Raw genomic sequence first — 19629 nt, 5'->3', positions numbered from 1 at the left:
AGCATGTTCTGCCAGAGGGAGAGAGCTAAGAACCAAAGGCATAAGCTGCCTGATTATCCAAAGTACTTTCTTGAGTCACCCTGTAACACTGAAAATATTAGTTAATAGTATTACTTCAAATTAAAATAATAAATGGCTTATAACAATACTTATTCTAGACTCTTCATCAACATTTGATATTAGAGCAATTTTTTTAAAAAAGCATTCCGCTTGAAAGTAAAACAAGGGGGGAAAAAAGAGGAAGTAAAACAAGAGACCGAGCGCAGTGGGTGAGCGATTGCTGCTCCAGGTGCCGTCTTCACAGCCTTCAACAGGACAGACGAGCTCTCCTGGGGCCAGCTCTGGGTCAAAATCCCAGCTGTACCCATTTCCAGCTGTGTTACCTCTCTGGGTCTTGGTTTCCCCATTTGGAAGCAGGTGATGATATAAATATCACTCATCTTGCAAGACAGTCATCAGAGATAAAGGTATCGCAACACATTACCTGGGCTGGTCTCTCTTTATGGGCGTATGGCCTACCTCCCTGCAGCGCTGCACAAGGAGAGCAGGGACCTGGCCTACCATGCTCACCGCCACAGCCCAAGCAACGACAGCAATGCCTACAGCAGAGAGCACTCGGTAGATATCTGCTGAACAAACCAAGCGCCCACCTGACACACAGTAAACAGTCATTGTTTTTCTGTAGCTTCAGCCTCCAAGTTTCCGCCATCCTTTTGTTCTGTCCACCTCCCTTTAAGGCTCAGACGTTGTTTTCCTTTGGCTCAGGGCTCTGTTTCACCCAAACGGTATGAATAAACAGCACAGCTACATCAGATCTGTGAAAAACATCGGATCTATTAGCTGACTGTGAAACTAGGAGAAACCACTAGAATCAAGAGCCTAACATACAGCAGAGAAACAGCCTGAGGGTAGGATCATTTTAACTAGATCTGATTTTTAATAAATGATTCTTACAGGGCTTCCCTGGTGGCCCTTAAATAGACGAGAAGAGCCTACAGACCAAGTAGCAGCTACTTCTGACACTCTCTCACAGAGTGGTTCCTGGTCACTTAAGAATGACCGAGTGGGGCTTCCCTGGTGGTGCAGTGGTTAAGAATCCGCCTGACAATGCAGGGGACACGGGTTCGAGCCCTGGTCCGGGAAGATCCCACATGCCGTGGAGCAACGAAGCCCAGGCACCAAAACTACTGAGCCTGCACTCTAGAGCCCGCGAGCCACAACTACCAAAGCCCACGTGACTAGAGCCTGTGCTCTGCAATGAAGAGTAGCCCCCACTCGCCACAACCAGAGAAAGCCTGCACGCAGCAACGAAGACCCAACACAGCCATAAATAAATAAATTAAATAAATAAAATTAAAAAAAAAAAAAAAAGAATGACCGAGTGAAACAGGCAGCATTAAACATTTTAAAGAATTTCCTGAAGCCCAGCTATGTGGAAAGAGTTTTTTAAATTGACTCACAAAATAATTATTGCTGAAACAAAAGTGTAAATTCTTCTGGGGCAGGGTTCGTGCGTTTTCTCTAAGTTCTACCAAAGTTCTACATTCACACCAACTCTGAACACTCCAAAGCCAATATTCTAGCAGATCTATATAGCAGGGTTGGGGAAAGCGGGCTCTTTCAGAGGGAGAAAACACTGACTTCTGGCCATTTCCTGTCCATCATATTCTTCTTTTTTTTTTTGGCGGTACGTGGGCCTCTCACTGTTGTGGCCTCTCCCGTTGTGGAGCACAGGCTCCGGACATGCAGGCTCAGCGGCCACGGCTCACGGGCCTAGCCGCTCCGCGGCATGTGGGATCCTCCTGGACCGGGGCACAAACCCGTGTCCCCTGCATCAGCAGGCGGACTCTCAACCACTGCGCCACCAGGGAAGCCCCATCATATTCTTGATATAAATAAAGGTTTCCTTCCTAACATGGATCATTAATGTTTAAGTTCCTCCTACAGGTTAAGCATCATCCTAGATGCCACTCAGCCCTTTTTAAAAACAGAAATGTCAATACTTTCATATAAACATCTCGTTCCAGTACAGGTCAATGTGCTTTGTTACCTGCCCACATTAACATCAAGAAAGACAAAGAGGGACTTCCCCGGTGGCGCAGCGGTTGAGAATCCGCCTGCCAATGCAGAGGACACGGGTTCGAGCCCTGGTCCAGGAATATCCCACGTGCCGTGGAGCAACTAAGCCCGTGCACCACAACTATTGAGCCTGTGCTCTAGAGCCTGCGAGCCACAACTACTGAGCCCACGTGCCACAACTACTGAAGCCCGCGTGCCTAGAGCCCGTGCTCTGCAACAAGAGAAGCCACCACAATGAGAAGCCTGCACACCGCAACAAAGAGTAGCCCCCGCTCACCACAACTAGAGAAAGCCCGCACACAGCAACGAAGACCCAACGCAGCCAAAATTAAATAAATAAACAAATTTAATTTAAAAAAGCTTACCATTAAAAAAAAAAAAAAAGACTTAAGAGGTGTCTAATGGGACACTTTCACAAGCATATTTTCCACTTGGCATTCACTAAAATTCTCCCACTCACAAGCCATTCTAATCATAACATCTCAAGGCAAAAGACTGCTTTATCCGCATTTCCCTAGACCAGAAATCATCAAACTATTCGAGTGTGAGGACATTTATACAAAGTAAAAAAGAACAAACACACAAAAGCCCCTGCAGATGACCAACCTATCTGCCCCAAGTTGGCCTTGAAGGAAAAAAAAATTGGGCACTCCTGTGATGAAACTCCACGGAAATGATGCCTGGTCTGTATTTATCATAACTAAAAGGTTAACTAACATAAAAGTGGAAAGCTAATTAATTAATTAATGTTCACCAAACATAAACATATATGCTGTCATACGGTAGCATCCTAAAACAAAAATGTCGTAAATGACACTCTAAACATCTACTCTACATAACTGATGTTCAAAGCTCAAAGGGGTTATACGTTTTTTTCTGTGTAGATTGAATGTTAACATTTTTTAACTGGCCCACAAAATAATTATTGCTGAAACCAAAGTGTAAAGTCCTCTGGCAGATCTATATACAGTAAGGTAAAAGGGTTTTGCTATTGCTTTTTAGCATTTAAAATTTTTCCTTCATCTTGCCTCAAAAATTTTTTAAATTAATTAACTAATTAATTTTAAAAAAATAAAAGGGACTTCCCTGGCGGTCCAGTGGTTAAGACTCCGCACTTCCACTCCAGGGGACACGGGTTCGATCCCTAGTTGCGGAACTAAAATCCCGCATGCGCATGGCGTGGCCAAAAAAAAAACACTTTACTACCTGCTTTTTTCTAAATATTCATATCCCTCAATAGCCTAAACAGGATAATTTTATGGGTAAATTAAATCACACATAAAAAGTTCTACTCAGTAGATTATAAAGGTTGCTAGATATTTTTTAATTTTCCACCAATTTTCATTTCCCTCTCAGAAATAAGTTTTTCCCACCAGGGCATTCATATATACAGAATTTTTCCATCTCTAACATTAAATGTACTTTATTATTTTTGAAAATGAGAAATCTGTATATGATTATTTTGGGTCAATCATAATACCTGACTGGCCAGCACAAAGAAGTATTTACAGATAAGCACTAATAATATAGAAAACTAGCTGTTGGATAACACTTTTTAATTTAAAATTTTTTTAATTTTAAAACACGAGTTACAGTTTTTAAATACAACAATCCATAATTCATGAAAACAAGTGTTTATACTATAAAAATATGACCAATGTATTTGATAAAATACAAAAGAGGTTTCATTGAGATTGGAGAAATAAGATATATGCAACATGAAAAAGATAATACGGAAGTAAATGCCTCTATGTAAAAATATTGATTAAAAAAAAAAAAGTGAATCTATTTGATGAAGTTAAATGAGTCATCCAAAGATTCAATATTGTGTATAAGTAGAAACTTGTTAAAAATTTCAAGAAATTCTATTAATGACATGGCATTAGAGTCAGACATATATCAATATTTTTTCCATTAAAACCTGAACATCGGTCTTTGATGAGCTTTCACACGGTTTTCTATAAGCTTGGTTCTAACCAAACGCTCCCCAGACATATACCCAACTGTACAGAGAAAGTCAGTGACAAACCAGGACCAGCTACAGAATTTGTGGGGCCTGGTGCCTAATAAAAATGCAGGGCCTCTTGCTCAAATGTATTAAAATTTTCAAGACAGCAACAGCAGAACATTTGACCAAGTGTGGGGCACTTCTGACTGCAGGTCACATGTCCGCGAAGCCAGCCCTGGTGACAAGTATAGACAGAGGTCTGACCAAAGACCCTGACCTAATATGACCCTAGAGGAGTGCCTGGCGGATGACAGATGTGCATGATGATTTGCTTGGAAATCCGAGGAGTTCAGCTCCCAAAAAGACCCATAAAAGCAAAGGGCCATCTCATCTAGGCAGAAAATTTAACTAATTACCATGACACTATTACACATCTAGAATCTATACCAAACACTGACAGGAAACAAAGAAACAATGTGCACTGAATACATTTCACAATGTTTAATTAGAAAGTTAATTAAGTCAAGGCCAGGTATTCTCAATACTAGGACCCAAAAGAGACCTCTTTGCCCACCTGACTACTGTTTTCAAATGATGCTAAAGATATGGCAGCTGGTAAGCAGTTCACACAGTGTCATCCCATTCAGAGATTCCCCTTCCCCAGCCCTGCAGGAGGGGACAGTCCCTCCAGAAGACAAAACTCGTCATCTGACTTTAGCAGACTGGATCACCTCGTGTTTTGGGTTTTGGTCCTGATACGCAGCGTGTTTCTCCTGTCTGCACAGTTCCCTTCCTTTCAAACTTCCTCGCTTTTCCTTCACCCCCTTAGTACATGCAGGACACCTGATCACTCCAGATTTTAGGAAAAAGGAAGAGGAGGTGTGACAAGTGATAACACTGTGGCTTCACACAAAAGATGGCAGCTGGGTGAGAAGAGACTTTAGGAAATTTAAGGGGCTGGGGGAAAGGATTCCAACCCAACCTTTCACACAAGCCTCAGCCTATTTGCTACCTTAACAAGTAAGAGACCTCCTTTTACGCTCTGGGCATTGTTATGTGCAAAGGGCTCGTTAGGTGCTATATGAGCACCAACTAAAATTCTAACCAAGTACAACTTAATCTTACTCTGGAAAAGAGAGCTAATTTGTCCCAGGAAGGGACATATGAGAGCTAATATGTCCCTACATGCTCTGCCAGGGCACTGCAGCACTCAGCACTTTATGCATCACGGCAATTAATATGAACAACAATGCCACAGATAGGTATGCAGACCCCCATTTTACAAGTGAGGCTCAGAAAGTACTTTGCCCTGGGTCATCCAATTGGTTGGTCCACCTAAAACCCAGGTACATCTGACTCTGACAATAAGCTTTCTTCCCAGTGCCTACCTTAACCTAACGTAATTTTATGTAGCAACAGCAAAAACAAAACAAAAAGCGATTGCAGCACAAGAACTGGGAGTCACGGAAAGACGCCTTGTAGTCAATTCGTGAACTCAGCAACTATTTACCGTGGGGCACCCTGTGTCAAGCCCCGCGCTAAGAGATGGATAAAAAACAGTGAAAAGAAGAATAATCAGGGCTTATGCTGCAGTGGGAGATACGCCAAACGAACAGACAATTCCAACCAGTGTGATTAATATCAGGGTAGCAGAAGCGATTTTAATGAAACACCTTTTCTGTTCTTTCTATTTCTTCTCAACTCCTCCTCCTTCAGCTTCTGCTCACTTACTGGTTTAGGAGCGTTTGGGGTTACACAGTTGGCTGTGCTCGACAATCACATGGCAAAACCTTTCAGACCCACAAACACCCACCAATATCAGAGATTTTTTCACCATCTCCAATGTTTCTTTAGTGCTTCTAAAAATTTTACAATCAATTTCAAAAGAGCGAATGTAACAGAGTTTGCCCAGAGTAAGAAATAACTGAAACATTTATCCTCACCACAGACTTTTCTAAATGTCAAAAATTCTGATCATCTTTACAGACTAACTCAAATCCTCCCAGAGCCCTTCCCAGATTTCCCCAGTCAGGATTCACTGCTCCATCAACTGTACTCCTTTACTTAAATATCTATTTCAGCCCTTGAACTCTACTTGGAGTTGGCTGTGTTCCTGTCTCCCCATTGCAGTACGAGCTCGCTGAAGGTGAAGACCAGGTCTTACTCATATTTGAGACGGTATCTCCACACACGTACCCTTCAATACCCAGCAGAGAGTAAACATCCCACATATATTTGCTGAAACTACACAAACAAAATTAATATTTTATCATATACCTATTTGCCACTCTTTCTTAAATGTTTTAAAGATTAATTGTAGTATGATTCAGTGTGCCCAGATTATGGTTCAAAATTTACACTTGGAACTCTTCAGGCCCCAAACACCTTGCTAGGAATAATATACCTCGGGAAAGAGAGGAACAGAGTAAAGAGTAAATAAATATTTACTGAATGAATAAAGGAATTAGTCATCATAATAGGAAATGGTAAAAGATAAAATTTAAAAGGATATGTTCTGGGACTTCCCTGGTGGCACAGTGGTTAAGAATCCACGTGCCAATGTGGGGGACACAGGTTCAAGCCTTGGTCCGGGAAGATCCCACATGCCGTGGAGCAACTAAGCCTGTGCGCCACAACTACTGAGCCTGCGCTCTAGAGCCTGTGAGCCACAACTACTGAGCCCACAGGCCTAAAGCCCGTGCTCCGCAACAAGGGAAGCCACTGCAATGAGAAGCCCGCGTGCTGCAATGAAGAGTAGCCCCCGCTCGCCGCAACTAGAGAAAGCCTGCACGCAGCAACGAAGACCCAACGCAGCCATAAATAAATAAATAAATAGATAGGTATGTTCGCCAAATATCTCCTTCCCACTTTTTAAACCCATGGCTTCACAGTGTATGGATGGCTCCCCAGTATACCCCTGGAGCTGATACCTCACTCTGAGCTATGTACTCTCCCATCCCATTCTGTCTTATTCTGTCTTGAACCTATTCAGCAATGAAATTGGTCTTGTCAAGGTCACTAATGACCTCCACGTTGCCAAATCCCATCGCTGAGTCTTGGTCTTCCTTTAATTTACTTTACTGGCATTCAACAGAGCTGAACACTGCCTCCGTCCTGAAACACTTTCTTCTCCTGGACACCAGAACTCCAGGCTCTCTTGTCTTTCCTTCTATCTCAGTGGCTATCCCTTGTCAGTTCTTTTCTAGGTCCTCTTTTTGTTCTTTATTAATTAATTAATTTTTATTTATTTTATTTTTGGCTGTGTTGGGTCTTTGTTGCTGCGCCCGGGCTTTCTCTAGTTATGGTGAGCAGGGGCTTCTCATTGGGGTGGCTTCTCTTGTTGCGGAGCACGGGCTCTAGGCACACAGGCTCAGTAGTTGTGGCATGCGGGCTCTAGAGCGCAGGCTCAGTAGTTGTGGCGCACGGGTTTAGCTGCTCCACAGCATGTGGGATCTTCCCGGACCAGGGCTCGAACCCGTGTCCCCTGCATTGGCAAGTGGATTCTTAACCACTGCGCCACCAGGGAAGCCCTCTGTGTCCTCTTTCCTTCCCGTCTCTAAATGCTGGAGAGGCTCAGCTTTCAAGGCTCAGTCCTCTGACCTCCACTCTTCTATCTAGGCTCACTCCCTAGGTCATCTGTCCATTCTCATGATTTTAAATATACTGACAACGTCCTGATTGGTATCCCCAACCCCAGCCTTCTTCCTGAACTGCAAGCCCAACATATATCCAACAACCTACTTAACATCTCCAAGTGGACAAATAATAAGCAATATAACAAGAATATGATCAAAACAGATAGCTTAATTTCTCCCTCTAATCTCCTCTTTCAGTGTTCCCCATCTCAGTTCAGAACAACTCCATTTTTCAAACTGTGAACGCTAAAACTCTTGGCATCACTGTGGTAGAGATAGCTAGTTGCTTCCTCCTCCTATACATTCAGCCACCCTTGCTTTTGGTTATGGCCACGTGTCTAAGTTCTGACCAAGGACATGGAAGCAATGATGTGTGACATCTCTGATCATGCCCTTGATGGACAGGAACATGTCCTCCCCTTTGGTCCCTGAGGACTGGAATGCAGATGTGCGTGTGGGCACTGGAGCAGCCATCTTGGACTACAAGCTGGATGCCTCATACAGAGGATAACACAGCACTAAACAGAACTGGCTCCCTAGTAATCATGGAATTATTAAACCCGCTCTCAACCACCTACCCAGATTTTTACTTAAAAGAAAAATAAGCTTCTATCTTACTTAAACCATTATTATTTTGGATCTCTCTGCTGCAGCAATTAAACCAATATCTTAACTAATATATAGAATTTGGAACCTGGAAGTAATCAACCTAAACAGAATATAAATACGTGGCAGTGGCTTAGGGCTCAGCTTGGGCACAGATATTGCAGGATGGAAGGCTGGTAACCTTGTTAGGCCACAATAAAACGTTTGGTAAAACCTGTGACACCTCAGAAAATAGCCTACATGCCTACACGGCCTACAATTCCAGGGGAACTGGTTGAACAATTCGGAATTTGGGTGCCTTTTGGCTTCTTGCCACCTTAAGCAAGAAGTTCCGCAAGAATGAGACAGACTCAAGCTGCAGTTTGCCGATTTGCCTGCAGAGATAAAAGGGAAAACAGGTCTGCCTAAGGCACGTCCACAGTCTAGTCTAAGTCTGCTCAGAGTCTGGTAATTTGGGGATCAAGTAGGGTTGAAAAAGCCAACTCCTTCAGGCTCCTGAAAGAAAGAAGCTGGAGACACTGTTCGGCCCCAGGAAGGGGATATTCTCCAATGACCTGGGCCCAAAGGACTGCGTCAGGAACTCCCACCACTACCAAGGCAGGGAGACCCCATACCACAGCCTGGCAGGAGCTGACAATGGCTGTGGACCAGTGAGGGATCTGTACTCCCCATTCTTCCCTTTTCAAAATGGTAGTTATTTCCATGATTCTATCCTACTCCACCACAGCACATGGTGGGGCGGGGGCGCAGGGAGGGAAAAGCAGCTGATAACTTGCATTTTAATCTAAAGGTTCCTGGATGGTATATCACCCAGAGATTCTGGACTCAACTGAAGGTTGCCTCTTTAGGAAAGCAGAGCGTGTGTTTTAGGTTTCGGAAGAAGGGTTTGAACAGAACAGCCTTGACTGTACTCCCCTTCTAACGTGAGAGAACTTCTAGCTGAGCATACGGCTACCCAGTAAGAACGGCTACCCAGTAAGAACGGTAGTTCTCAGCTTCCCAGCCAGGAGCTGTGGCCACGTGACTTAGGTTCTGGCCAATGGGAGGTGAGCAGAAGTGAGTGATCTGTGCAACTTCCAAGCTGTGCCATTAAAGAGGAGCATGACTTCTCCTTCCCCTCTCCTCTCGTCCCTCTGGCTACAGTGCAGACAGACGTGGACCAAAAGATGGACGCCATGTGTTAGGAGAGTTGGTACAACAGGACAGAAGGCGCCTGGGCCCCTAATGAGTGCAGAGCTGCCACAGCAGCCCCAGCCTCCTACCCAGACTTCTATTTAGGGAGAAATAAACATCTATCTGGTTTAAGCAGCTGCTATTTCGTGTCGCACTATTTCAACTGTTACAACGGTCCGCTTGATGACATCCCAGCTCAGATGGCCATTCTTGACTCCACTCCACATCCATCCCATCACCCAATCCTATTGGCTCTACCCACAAAATATCTGACCATCCTCTATCTGACCTTTTCTCACCTTCTCCACCACAAACCCTGGTCCTGGGACTCCTGCACTGGCCTCCTAATCTTTCTCTCCATTTTCACTCTTTACCCCTTTATCTATTCTCTTCACAGCAGCCACAGTGATTCCTTTAAAACATAAATCAGGGACTTCCCTGGTGGTCCAGTGGTTAAGACTCCACGCTCCCAATGCAGGGGGCCCGGGTTCGATCCCTGGTCAGGGAACTAGATCCCACATGCCGCAACTAAGACCCGGCGCAGCCAAATAAACAAATTAATTAATAAATTTTTAAAAAGACATAAATCAGAATGTAAGCCCCATGAAGGCAAGGATTTCTGCCTGTATTGTTCATTCATATATCCTCATGATCTAAAACAAAGCTGGGCATATACCATATGTCATCAAATACAAAATGTCACTGGCTGTAAACTGCACCGTTGTTTTTTGCACCACCAAGACAAAAAACTACTGTCCATTAAACCACAACAAAATACCTTAACAACAGACCAGGCCAGAGTAGTAATCAGTTACACCAGCCTCTCATTGCTTTGAAATTTCTTTCTGAGAAGGTGGAGTGTCTCTGACCTTCAACTGCATTGCCTGGGTGTAAAAGGCAGCCCTTCTAACTGTATGTTCAATTTCAAAATGTGACACAGCTTCGGAGACTTGTGGATTTCTGCCTTTCTACGGCTCCCTAATGCACTTGGTTGCTGCTTTGCAATAAGATATGAAATTGCGGTCATTCTTTCATCAACATTTTCTTTGTTTTCTTTACTAATATCAAATTGAGACCCCACTGCTATTTCCATTTCTCTCTGCATACAAAGTAACATATGCTTTCACTGCTAATCAAAGTGTAATTTGGGGGGAGGCATTTAAAATAGCAACTATATTTATCATGCCCAGCATTTAATTGAAGGTACAACAACATGAACAGGTATAACCAGGTTTACACATAAACAGGAAATGACAACTTTCACAGCTACCACGTGGCCAACCGTGATTACACCAAGAAGCATCCCAATTTCAAAGATGTGACAATGTGAAGTAAAAAAAAAAAGGGTGGGGCACCTCAGAATTGATTGAAAGTCACCTCCTAAAATTGCACACACTACTCGCATTGCTCTCCATCCCTTTATAGCCTATTTTATTTTTCTCCCTGGCACTGTCACCAAATGACATCTTATGTGTATGTATTTGTTTATCACGTTTCCTCCCACTAGAATGGAGCTCCATGCAAGCAAGGCTCGTGTGGTGTCTGACATGCAGCAAGTAAACAGCAAGTATCACTGAATGAGCTGCTACAGGAAGCTCTCGCCACCTGGACACACCGCAAGTACCTTCTGAGAAAATGCATTCTGTGCCAAGCACAGGCCTGAAGACCCAAGGACCCGTTGTCACAAGTCTTTCTGTCTTTCTCCCGTAAAAGAGTAGAGGCTATTTGATAAGCTCCACTCTTAGCAATAACGAGGGCTTCCACTTCCCATCTCAAGAGGGACGATAAAAATGCCGTAACCATTACATCTGGCTCAGATTATTCCTATTTTCGAGGTAGTTTAGCAAAGGGATTAAGAACTCTGGGATCAGTCTCTGGATTAGAATCCAGGTTCTACCACTTCCTCGTTGTCCACCTTTTGGCAAGTTAGTTTCTATCAGCCTCAACTTTTTAATCTGTAAAACGGGGCTATTAACACCAACCTTGCTGAGCAAGTCAAGTGCTTAGCACATATTAAGAGCTTCATAAATATCAGCTATTATCATTACCATTCTCTGTTTCTTGGCTAAAATGAACAAAAAGGAGTGGAGAAGGGGCCTGGGAGGCAACATCCCACTCTCCTTCCAGGCTTGAGGAAGGAGAATCCTGGTTATCAAGTGAGTGTTAGCAACGATCTACTGGGGAAAAAGTGAGCTTAGGTCCTGAGGCCTGTTACAAAGAAAGAAAAGGTCAGAGATGGAGATGTTAAGAGCAGAAAGGCCAGGGCTGGCGTCTCTATGTCAGCTCATCTTTCAGTGGTCCAAAGGAACTAATCTGCTTTCTCCAAAATCTGCTCCTTGTCTGGAATTCCTTCTCTCTCCTCCAATCCATCTTTCTCCCAAACTAGAAACCAAGGAGTCATCTTTTTCTTTCTTCCCCTGCGTCTACCTCTTTCACATCAAACTTATCATCAGAAGTGGGTTAACTTAGATCCTCAATATTTCTGATGTCTGCTCTCTTCCGTGCCCATTGCCAAGGCCTTGCTTCAGACTCCACTGCCTTGTTCCACATAGCAACAGCAGCCACCTTCTCCCTATCCACCTCGGACACCCTTGCCAGTTATCTTTCTAATCCCTTAAAATCCCTCAAAGGCTTCAAACTCCTAAGCATTTCTGAAAACCCTCGGAGACCTGGTGCCTGTCTGCCTGCGGCCACTCCCCCAGGCAAATCCTGTCTCCAGTCCCACTACTTCTTGTGGTTTCCTGAGCTCCCCAGTTTCACAGCCGGTTTCAAGAGCCCTTCGCATAAGCATCGCTTTTTCTTGAAAGTTTTCGCTAAGACGCTAAGCCACCGGGGCTCCCTTCTTGTTTTTCTTACTGTCTTGTGCGTAGGTCCACAATAGCTCTTAGCACCCTGTATTGTAATTGCTGGACTCCTAGCTATCTCTATCTCTACCCATCCCCTAACCCCGGTTAAATAATTTCTTTAAGAAAAAGACTGTGTTTCTCCTAACCTACCTAACACATTGCTGGAAATGCACAGCATCTTTTTTTTTTTTTTAACATCTTTATTGGAGTTTAATTGCTTTACAGTGGTGTGTTAGTTTCTGCTTTATAACAAAGTGAATCAGCTGTACATATATATATATCCCCATATCTCCTCCTTCTTGCGTCTCCCTCCCACCCTCCCTATCCCACCCCTCTAGGTGGTCACAAAGCAACAGCATCTTTTTACTTTTTTATTATTTTTTTTTTTTTTGCGGTATGTGGGCCTCTCACTGTTGTGGCCTCTCCCGTTGCGGAGCACAGGCTCTGGACGCACAGGCTCAGCGGCCAAGGCTCACGGGCCCAGCCACTCCGCGGCATGTGCGATCCTCCCGGTCCAGGGCACGAACCCGTATCCCCTGCATCAGCAGGCGGACTCTCAACCACTGCGCCACCAGGGAAGCCCCAACAGCATCTTTTTAAAAAATGTTTGCTGAGTGAATGATTTTGGAGGGGTGTGATGAGAGTCAGCACCAAAAAGACTAGAAACTTGATCGCATCATGAATGAATTCATAAAAAACAACACTTTTACAGAAAAACTATGCAGATCAAGCATGTTAGTAGGATATTTATATAGAAGCTGTGGTGAATTTATTGGCAGTTGTTGGGCAGTAAAATACAGTAAAAAGAGCTTTTAGATCAGGAACTCGGGGTTTGAATTCCAATTCTGTCACTTCTAAGCCAGGGCACTATGGACTTAACCTAATTCTCAGCTGCTTCACCTATAGAACAAGGACAATTTAAGGAACTGCTGGACTGCACTGTTTTATCAAATGAGACAATGGTTGTAAAATGCCTGGCACAGAGCAGGTTTCTAAGACTGTTAATAAACGTTGGCCCCTTTCCACTGAAAAAACACTGCTAAAATGTCCAAGGCCATATATTCTGCATTTGGGAAGGAAGACAACTTCTAAAACCTTGACCACACCCTGAATCCCAGCCAGCCCTCTTGAAGATGAACTAGGTCATACAGATTTTGCAAAAAAAAAAAGAAAATCATTTCAATGAAAAGACATCATCACCACAGTTGAAAACCAGTTTAAAATACCTGCCCTACTCAGAGCATCATTTTGGTATTAAAAAAACAACACATGAGCAGGGTACAGAATGAATGTAATGTAAATAATGACGCCTTGAAATGCAGGTTCCTGAAGAGAATAAACTTAGTCATGGATCTGCTCTATACAGCAAAGGGCTCATTGTAATGTGCTAATATAAACAGCAGTGAAGTTAAAGAAATACTCTACTTAGAAAGCACAAGAGAAGAAAAGTACAAGAATTCAAGGTGATCTATAAGAGGGACCAAAAAGTACCCATAATGTAAAATCTTCTAAAGCTACTACCCTGGTTATAGCAGACTCTATTTTTCATGGACTGCATTCTCATATATTTTCATTTTGCTAAAATATGAAACTCTGTCATACCTAATTTCCTAATTTAGATTGAAAGATCAATGTCTTACACCCTGAGATGCATGTTTGAGTTTTCAACAATATAAATATTATTTTCTAACCAAATAAATGTCAACTACCGATCTGTGACACAAGTTTCCACCAATAGAGTAACAATAAGGCAAAAGTTCTGGAAATGTCTCTGTTGAGAACTGTTCACCTAATCCCAGAATTACAGGAAATGGATTTAAAAAAACTTAAGCTTTTTCCCCATAAAATATTTGTTTTAGATTATGCTGAGAGTAAAATTACCAGTTATTGAACTGTCCCTTTGTGTTCAGGCCAACTAATTTGTTGAACATAATTTTAATATTGATCTTATAATTAGTGAATTTAATTTTTCGCATTTATTTTAATATCTTGTTGACCTTGAAAAATGTCTATCTCCTCCACAATGATTACATTTGTTCCATATATGGTAAAAAAAAAGTTAATACCTTCCTCAAGGACTGGATCAAGTGAAGAGCTACAGTTCAGATTATACAGTTCTTTAACTGGTCTGTATGCTTTAATGGCTTTCTTAGTGAAAAGTCAAGTATGTAAAAACTTCTAAACCAGGAACAATTTAAAGAATGTCAAGAAAAAAAGTAATTTCTGGAGGTAAAAGACTCTAAAAAACTCTCTGCCTTAAGAGAAATGATCCACTAGCATTAACGTTAAAGAAAAAAGGAGGTGCACTTTAAAAAAACTACACAAAACAAAGTGCCTCTAAGAGGATCTCTTGATAGTTCCTACCTGAATGAAAGAAATTGTTCAATATTCTTCTAATTTAAGATTACACTACTGATGTATTTAGAAAACAAAGTCAGTAACAAAGAATGGGCAATCCTGACTTTCCAAAAAGCCAGGTATCATAACCAACAAAATTATTTGCTTCCTTTCCTATGTGACCCTTAACCCACCACTTGCCTGCCTCATCTCTGGAGAATTTTAGTCCCTAGGTAAATATATTGACTGCTCTGCAGCTAAAACTGAAGCATGGAAGTTTTACAGTACAACCAACCTGATGGATGACTACTTTCATAATACTGTAGAGAAGTTTTACATGAACTGTGGAAGAAATGGTAGGTGGAAGAGAATGAGGCCAGCAGGGGTCCTGAAAGGGAAGCTCCCAAATTTTAAAAATAAAAAAGAAGGGAAAAGTCAACAGAGTCACAGGAAAATCCTTGTACCCTAAATGCCACTTTTTCTTATTATTATTAAATAATCTTGAAAATATCAAGAAGGGGATCTGTAAGACTCCTTTCAGAAATGATAATAGGGGGAATTTTCAAAGTTATTTGCTTCCTGTTCAGTGTCTGTTACAGCAAAACACAAGTTTGAAAGGGCCAAAAACTAGAAAAAGGCATAATGAAAGAGAAGTATACCAGAAGCCATTAGTGGTCTGTTAAATTGCTAGAATTTAACTGTAATTCACGAAGCAACTGAGAAGATGCATATTTTGTTAAATATCAAAGAATCTGTCTGTAGACCACCCCCAAACACATATGTAATGTTTAATTAACTTATACAGTGAAATGCCACACATACTTGGGATTTCAAATCCTTTAAAAACATACACCTATACATTATGATTCCTCCCAAAATTATTCTTTAGATCTCTGCAGTAAGGCGCGCGCGCGCACACGCACATGCGCGAGCGCGCGCGTATACACACACACACACACACACACACACACACACACACAACTTGATGTAAATCTAGCCCTTTTTGCTTAAATACCCTGAAGAAAAGAATGAAAGCCTCAGTTTGCTCTCCTCTTCTTTAGACCCTAAAAGAAGACTCGAAAAGAGGCAAATGGAGTCCAGGATGGGAAAAGAAGGCAAAGGAATACCAGAGAATACAACCGGAGACCCTCTCAGGGACTCATTTAATTCTTAGAAAATGTCATCTCCATTCCTGCCCAAAGGCCAGGCACCACTGGCGCAATATCAACCCTATCCAAAGCGCCGAAGAGTTGCCAACTAATCTCCCAAGGTGTCCCCCAACCTCCTCACCTCATCAGCGCTCAGCTCCTCCATCGCTTTCCTCTTAATGGTGAAAGGCGTTAAGGAGAGATCTTCTGTTCTTTGAGACCAGGGCGGGAGGATAGTGGAAGGTGTCTATCGGGCTGTCTGGTCCCCCGAATGGGGGAGGTTTCAGAACTGCATAGTCAGAGGTTAAAAAATAAGAACACGAGAGGCAGTGAAATGCCTTGGCGTCGGTCACTCCAATTGCCCCAGAGACTCCTATAGCTGCTTACGCCACGAGCAGCCTCCTTTGACCGCCACTGCTGCTGCTACAGGGTTATCGTAAGGCGCCACTTTTTACCCTCTGCTTCCCAGGTTACCCAGACTAGGGAGCTCGGTCTCCAGCTCTCCTCGTGCCCGGAGCCTACTGTGTCTTCGTGGTGGTGGCGCGGCAGCTGCGCTTCCTCCAGCAGATCGTGCTCTCCTTCCAACCCTATCCCCCTGGCGGGAAGTGTTCAACTGCAGAGTGGGTGCCCCGAGGCAAGGCGACCCCAGAGCCGCCCAGGCAGAGCCCAGCACTGAGGAGGGAAGCTCCTCCCCTCCCAAAGCAGGCCGGCCACGCCCCGCCTCCACGCCGGAGCCGGGGGCAAGGGGGAGGGGGAGGACCGAACTCGCGATGTTCTGGCTGGAAGAGTAAATCCTCCTACCCCTCCACCCCTACTCTTACCCCCTCGCCCCACCAAGTATTATTCATCAAAACAACAGGGCGGCCATCTTTGAAAGGGATCACGTGACCCCGTCAGACAGGCGGGGTTTCTGGCCCCAGGACGAGGCAGCCAATGGGCCGCGGGCGTCGCGGGGCCGATTTCCTCTCTCCTGCATCTCCTCCCGCCTCCGCCCCACCCTCTCCCCGGCAGCCGCGCGGGGCGGGGGGAGGGGCGAGCGGGGCCGCAGGCGGACCGACCGAGCGCGGGGGGCGGGGCGGAGAGTTGCCATGGCGACGGCACGGGGGGGCGGTGCGCGGGCCCTGCCCAGGTAGGTTCCTGGGAGGGCCACGCGGGCGGGCGATGGCGGAGGCCGCGGGGCACGGCGCCTGCAGACAACGGGAAGATTGGCCAGAAGGAGACTCCCGCCCGCGACCCGGGCCCACAGCGCCTCCGTTGTTCCCCAGGCTTTTCTCTTTAGCGGCTCACAAACGCCTCTCGACTGTCCACGATGCCGCCCAAAAGAACTAAAAGAAACGGAAAACGTCTCCTTTCTGCGATGAGCGTTCTCTACCAGCCTGACCGCTCACATTCTGCAAAACCTTTCTACGTAGACTCTTCCTCCTCCGCAAGGAAAGCCCATTTGGAAGAAAACTTTAACACAAGTAGAACTTCATTTCATTTCACTTTGTTCTTTTAGAGAGATAATTTCTGATTTTTTTTAAGTGTGTTCCAAATTTGAAAGTATAAATGGGTTTGAGACCCAGAAAACTTTGAAGTGCATACACAAACACAAGGAAGACTTGTGGAGCCAAGGAAAAGAAACCACCGTCCTTACCTGGACAAGAATACAAAAAAATTTTTAATTGAAATGTGTGTAATCAAAACATCATATTAGTTTTAACGTGTACAGCATAATGATTTGACATACGTATATATTGGGAAATGATTACCACAATATGTTAACGCCCATCACCACACATACTTTTTTTTTTTTCTTGGAATGAGCACTTTAAAGAGTTATTCGCTTAGCAGCTTTAAAATATATGATACAGTGTTGTTGACCATAGTCCCAATGCTGTACATTACACCCACAGGACTTCTTATAACTGAGTTTGTACCTTTTGACCACCTTCACCATTTTGCCCACGCACTATCCCCCTCTGGCAATCACCAGTCTGTTCTCTGAAGAATGCAAATATTTTACAATATGCAAGTCTAAACAGTGGTCAATGTTTAACAGAGTCATGAAATTCCAGATTTTGCCACCTACGAAGAATGTAATGTATGGGATGGTTTACTTAACCATAATATTACAGATTGCATTCCAGAATTAAAAGTCACAATTTTTTTTTCCTGCTACTTACTTAAAATAGTAACCTGACAACCAGATATGTAAGGAATTTGTGTGTAATATTAGACCACTGCTGGCTTTACATATTATCTGCTCTCCAGGAACGGAATTCTGTGTAAGCCAGAATTTAGACGCCTGGTGACACTGACATCAGTGCATTTACTTCTTTTGTTAAACGTGGTCATTGCCATATAATTCGTATTCCATACAATTCACCCATTTAAAGTGTACGATGGTTGTAGAATATTCACAGTTATCAACCATCATCACTAATTCCAGAACATTTCATCACCCCAGAAAGAAACCCTGTACCTGTTAACAGTCACTCCCCATTCTCCCCTCCTCTCCCTCTGGGCAACCACTAATCTACTTTCTGTCTCTACCAATGGAATCCTACTCTATGTGGCTTTTTGTGTCCAGCTGCTTTTATTTAGCATATGTTTTCAAAGTTTATCCATGTTGCAGTATATATCAGCACTTCATTTCTTTAATGCCGAATAATATTCCATTGTATGGATATACCACATTTGTTTATTCATTCATCAGCTAATGGACGTTTGGGTTGTTTCCACTATTTGGTTATTATGAATAATGCTGCTATCAATATTTATGTGTAAGTTTTTGTGTGGACATTTGTTTTAATTTCTCTTGGATATATACCTAGGAGGAGAATTTCTGGGTTTTATGTTTAACTTTTCAAGCAACTGAAAAACTGTTTTCCAAAGCGCCACACCATTGTACATTCCACCAGCAACATATGAGGGTTCCAATTTCTCCAATCCTCACCAACACTTGTTAGTATCTCTTTTTTAGAATAGTCACACTAGTAGATGTGAAGTGGTATCTCACTGCAGTTTTGTGTTTTCATTCCTCTGAGGGCTAACAATATTGAGCATCTTTTCATGTATTTATTAGTTATTTGTATATCTTTGGACAAATATCTGTCCAAATCCTTTGTTCATTTTTCAATTGGTTATTTGTCTTTTTATTGTTGAGTTGTAAGAGTTCTTTATATACTCTTGGATATTAGTCCCTTAACAAACATGTAATTTATAAATATCTTTCCCATTCTGTGGGTTGTCATTTCACTTTCTTGATAGTATCATTTGCAACACAAATTTTTTTATTTTGATGTAGTCCAATTTCTTTCTTTTGTCATTTGTGCTTTTGATGTAATACATTCACTTTTACAGGGCATATTGAATCATTTATTATTTCTCCTAGTCAGTTTGTGCTGCTATAACAATACCATAGACTGAGTGGCTTATAAGCAACAGAAATTTATTTCTTAGTTCTGGAGGCTCAAAGTCAGAGGTCAGGGTGCCAGCATGATCAAATCTGGTGAACTCCCTCTTCCAGGTGGCTTGTACTAGCTTCTCCTGGTATCCTCACATGACTGTGAACAGAGAGCAAGCAAGCTCCCTAGAAACTCTCATAAGGGCACTGATCTCATTTGAGTGCCTCACCCTTATGACCTCATCTATTCCTAATTATCTCTGCAAAGTAATGCCATCACATGGGGAGGGTGTCAACACATGAATTTGCAGGGGACACAAACATTCCATCTGTAACAATATTCAAATATTATAGGAAATATCCTTCCCATTTTGTGGCTGGAGAAAGTGAAACTATGAATATTAAATGGCCTGCCCCAAGTCAAATGGGAAAATGATTAGAAGTCTTGCTTACCCTGAATTCTTTCCCT

General features: G+C 43.1%; 1 protein-coding gene across 1 annotated transcript in view; it reads right to left on the bottom strand.

Moving 5' to 3' along the window:
• Positions 1 to 16629, bottom strand: part of UBE4B (ubiquitination factor E4B) — a 110924-nt gene extending 94295 nt beyond the window's left edge. Inside the window, exon 1 of the mRNA XM_007463139.1 lies at positions 15915 to 16629. Coding sequence (XP_007463201.1) covers positions 15915 to 15938 — 24 coding nt within the window. The 5' untranslated portion in view covers positions 15939 to 16629. The remainder of the gene's footprint in view (positions 1 to 15914) is intronic.
• Between the last annotated feature and the right edge of the window lie 3000 nt (positions 16630 to 19629).

The sequence above is a fragment of the Lipotes vexillifer genome, unplaced genomic scaffold (assembly GCF_000442215.2).
Source record: "Lipotes vexillifer unplaced genomic scaffold, Lipotes_vexillifer_v1.1 scaffold109, whole genome shotgun sequence".
Lineage (NCBI taxonomy): Eukaryota > Metazoa > Chordata > Mammalia > Artiodactyla > Lipotidae > Lipotes > Lipotes vexillifer.
The sequence above is the reverse complement of the archived record's forward strand: the minus strand, read 5'-3'. Positions and strand labels throughout refer to the sequence as shown.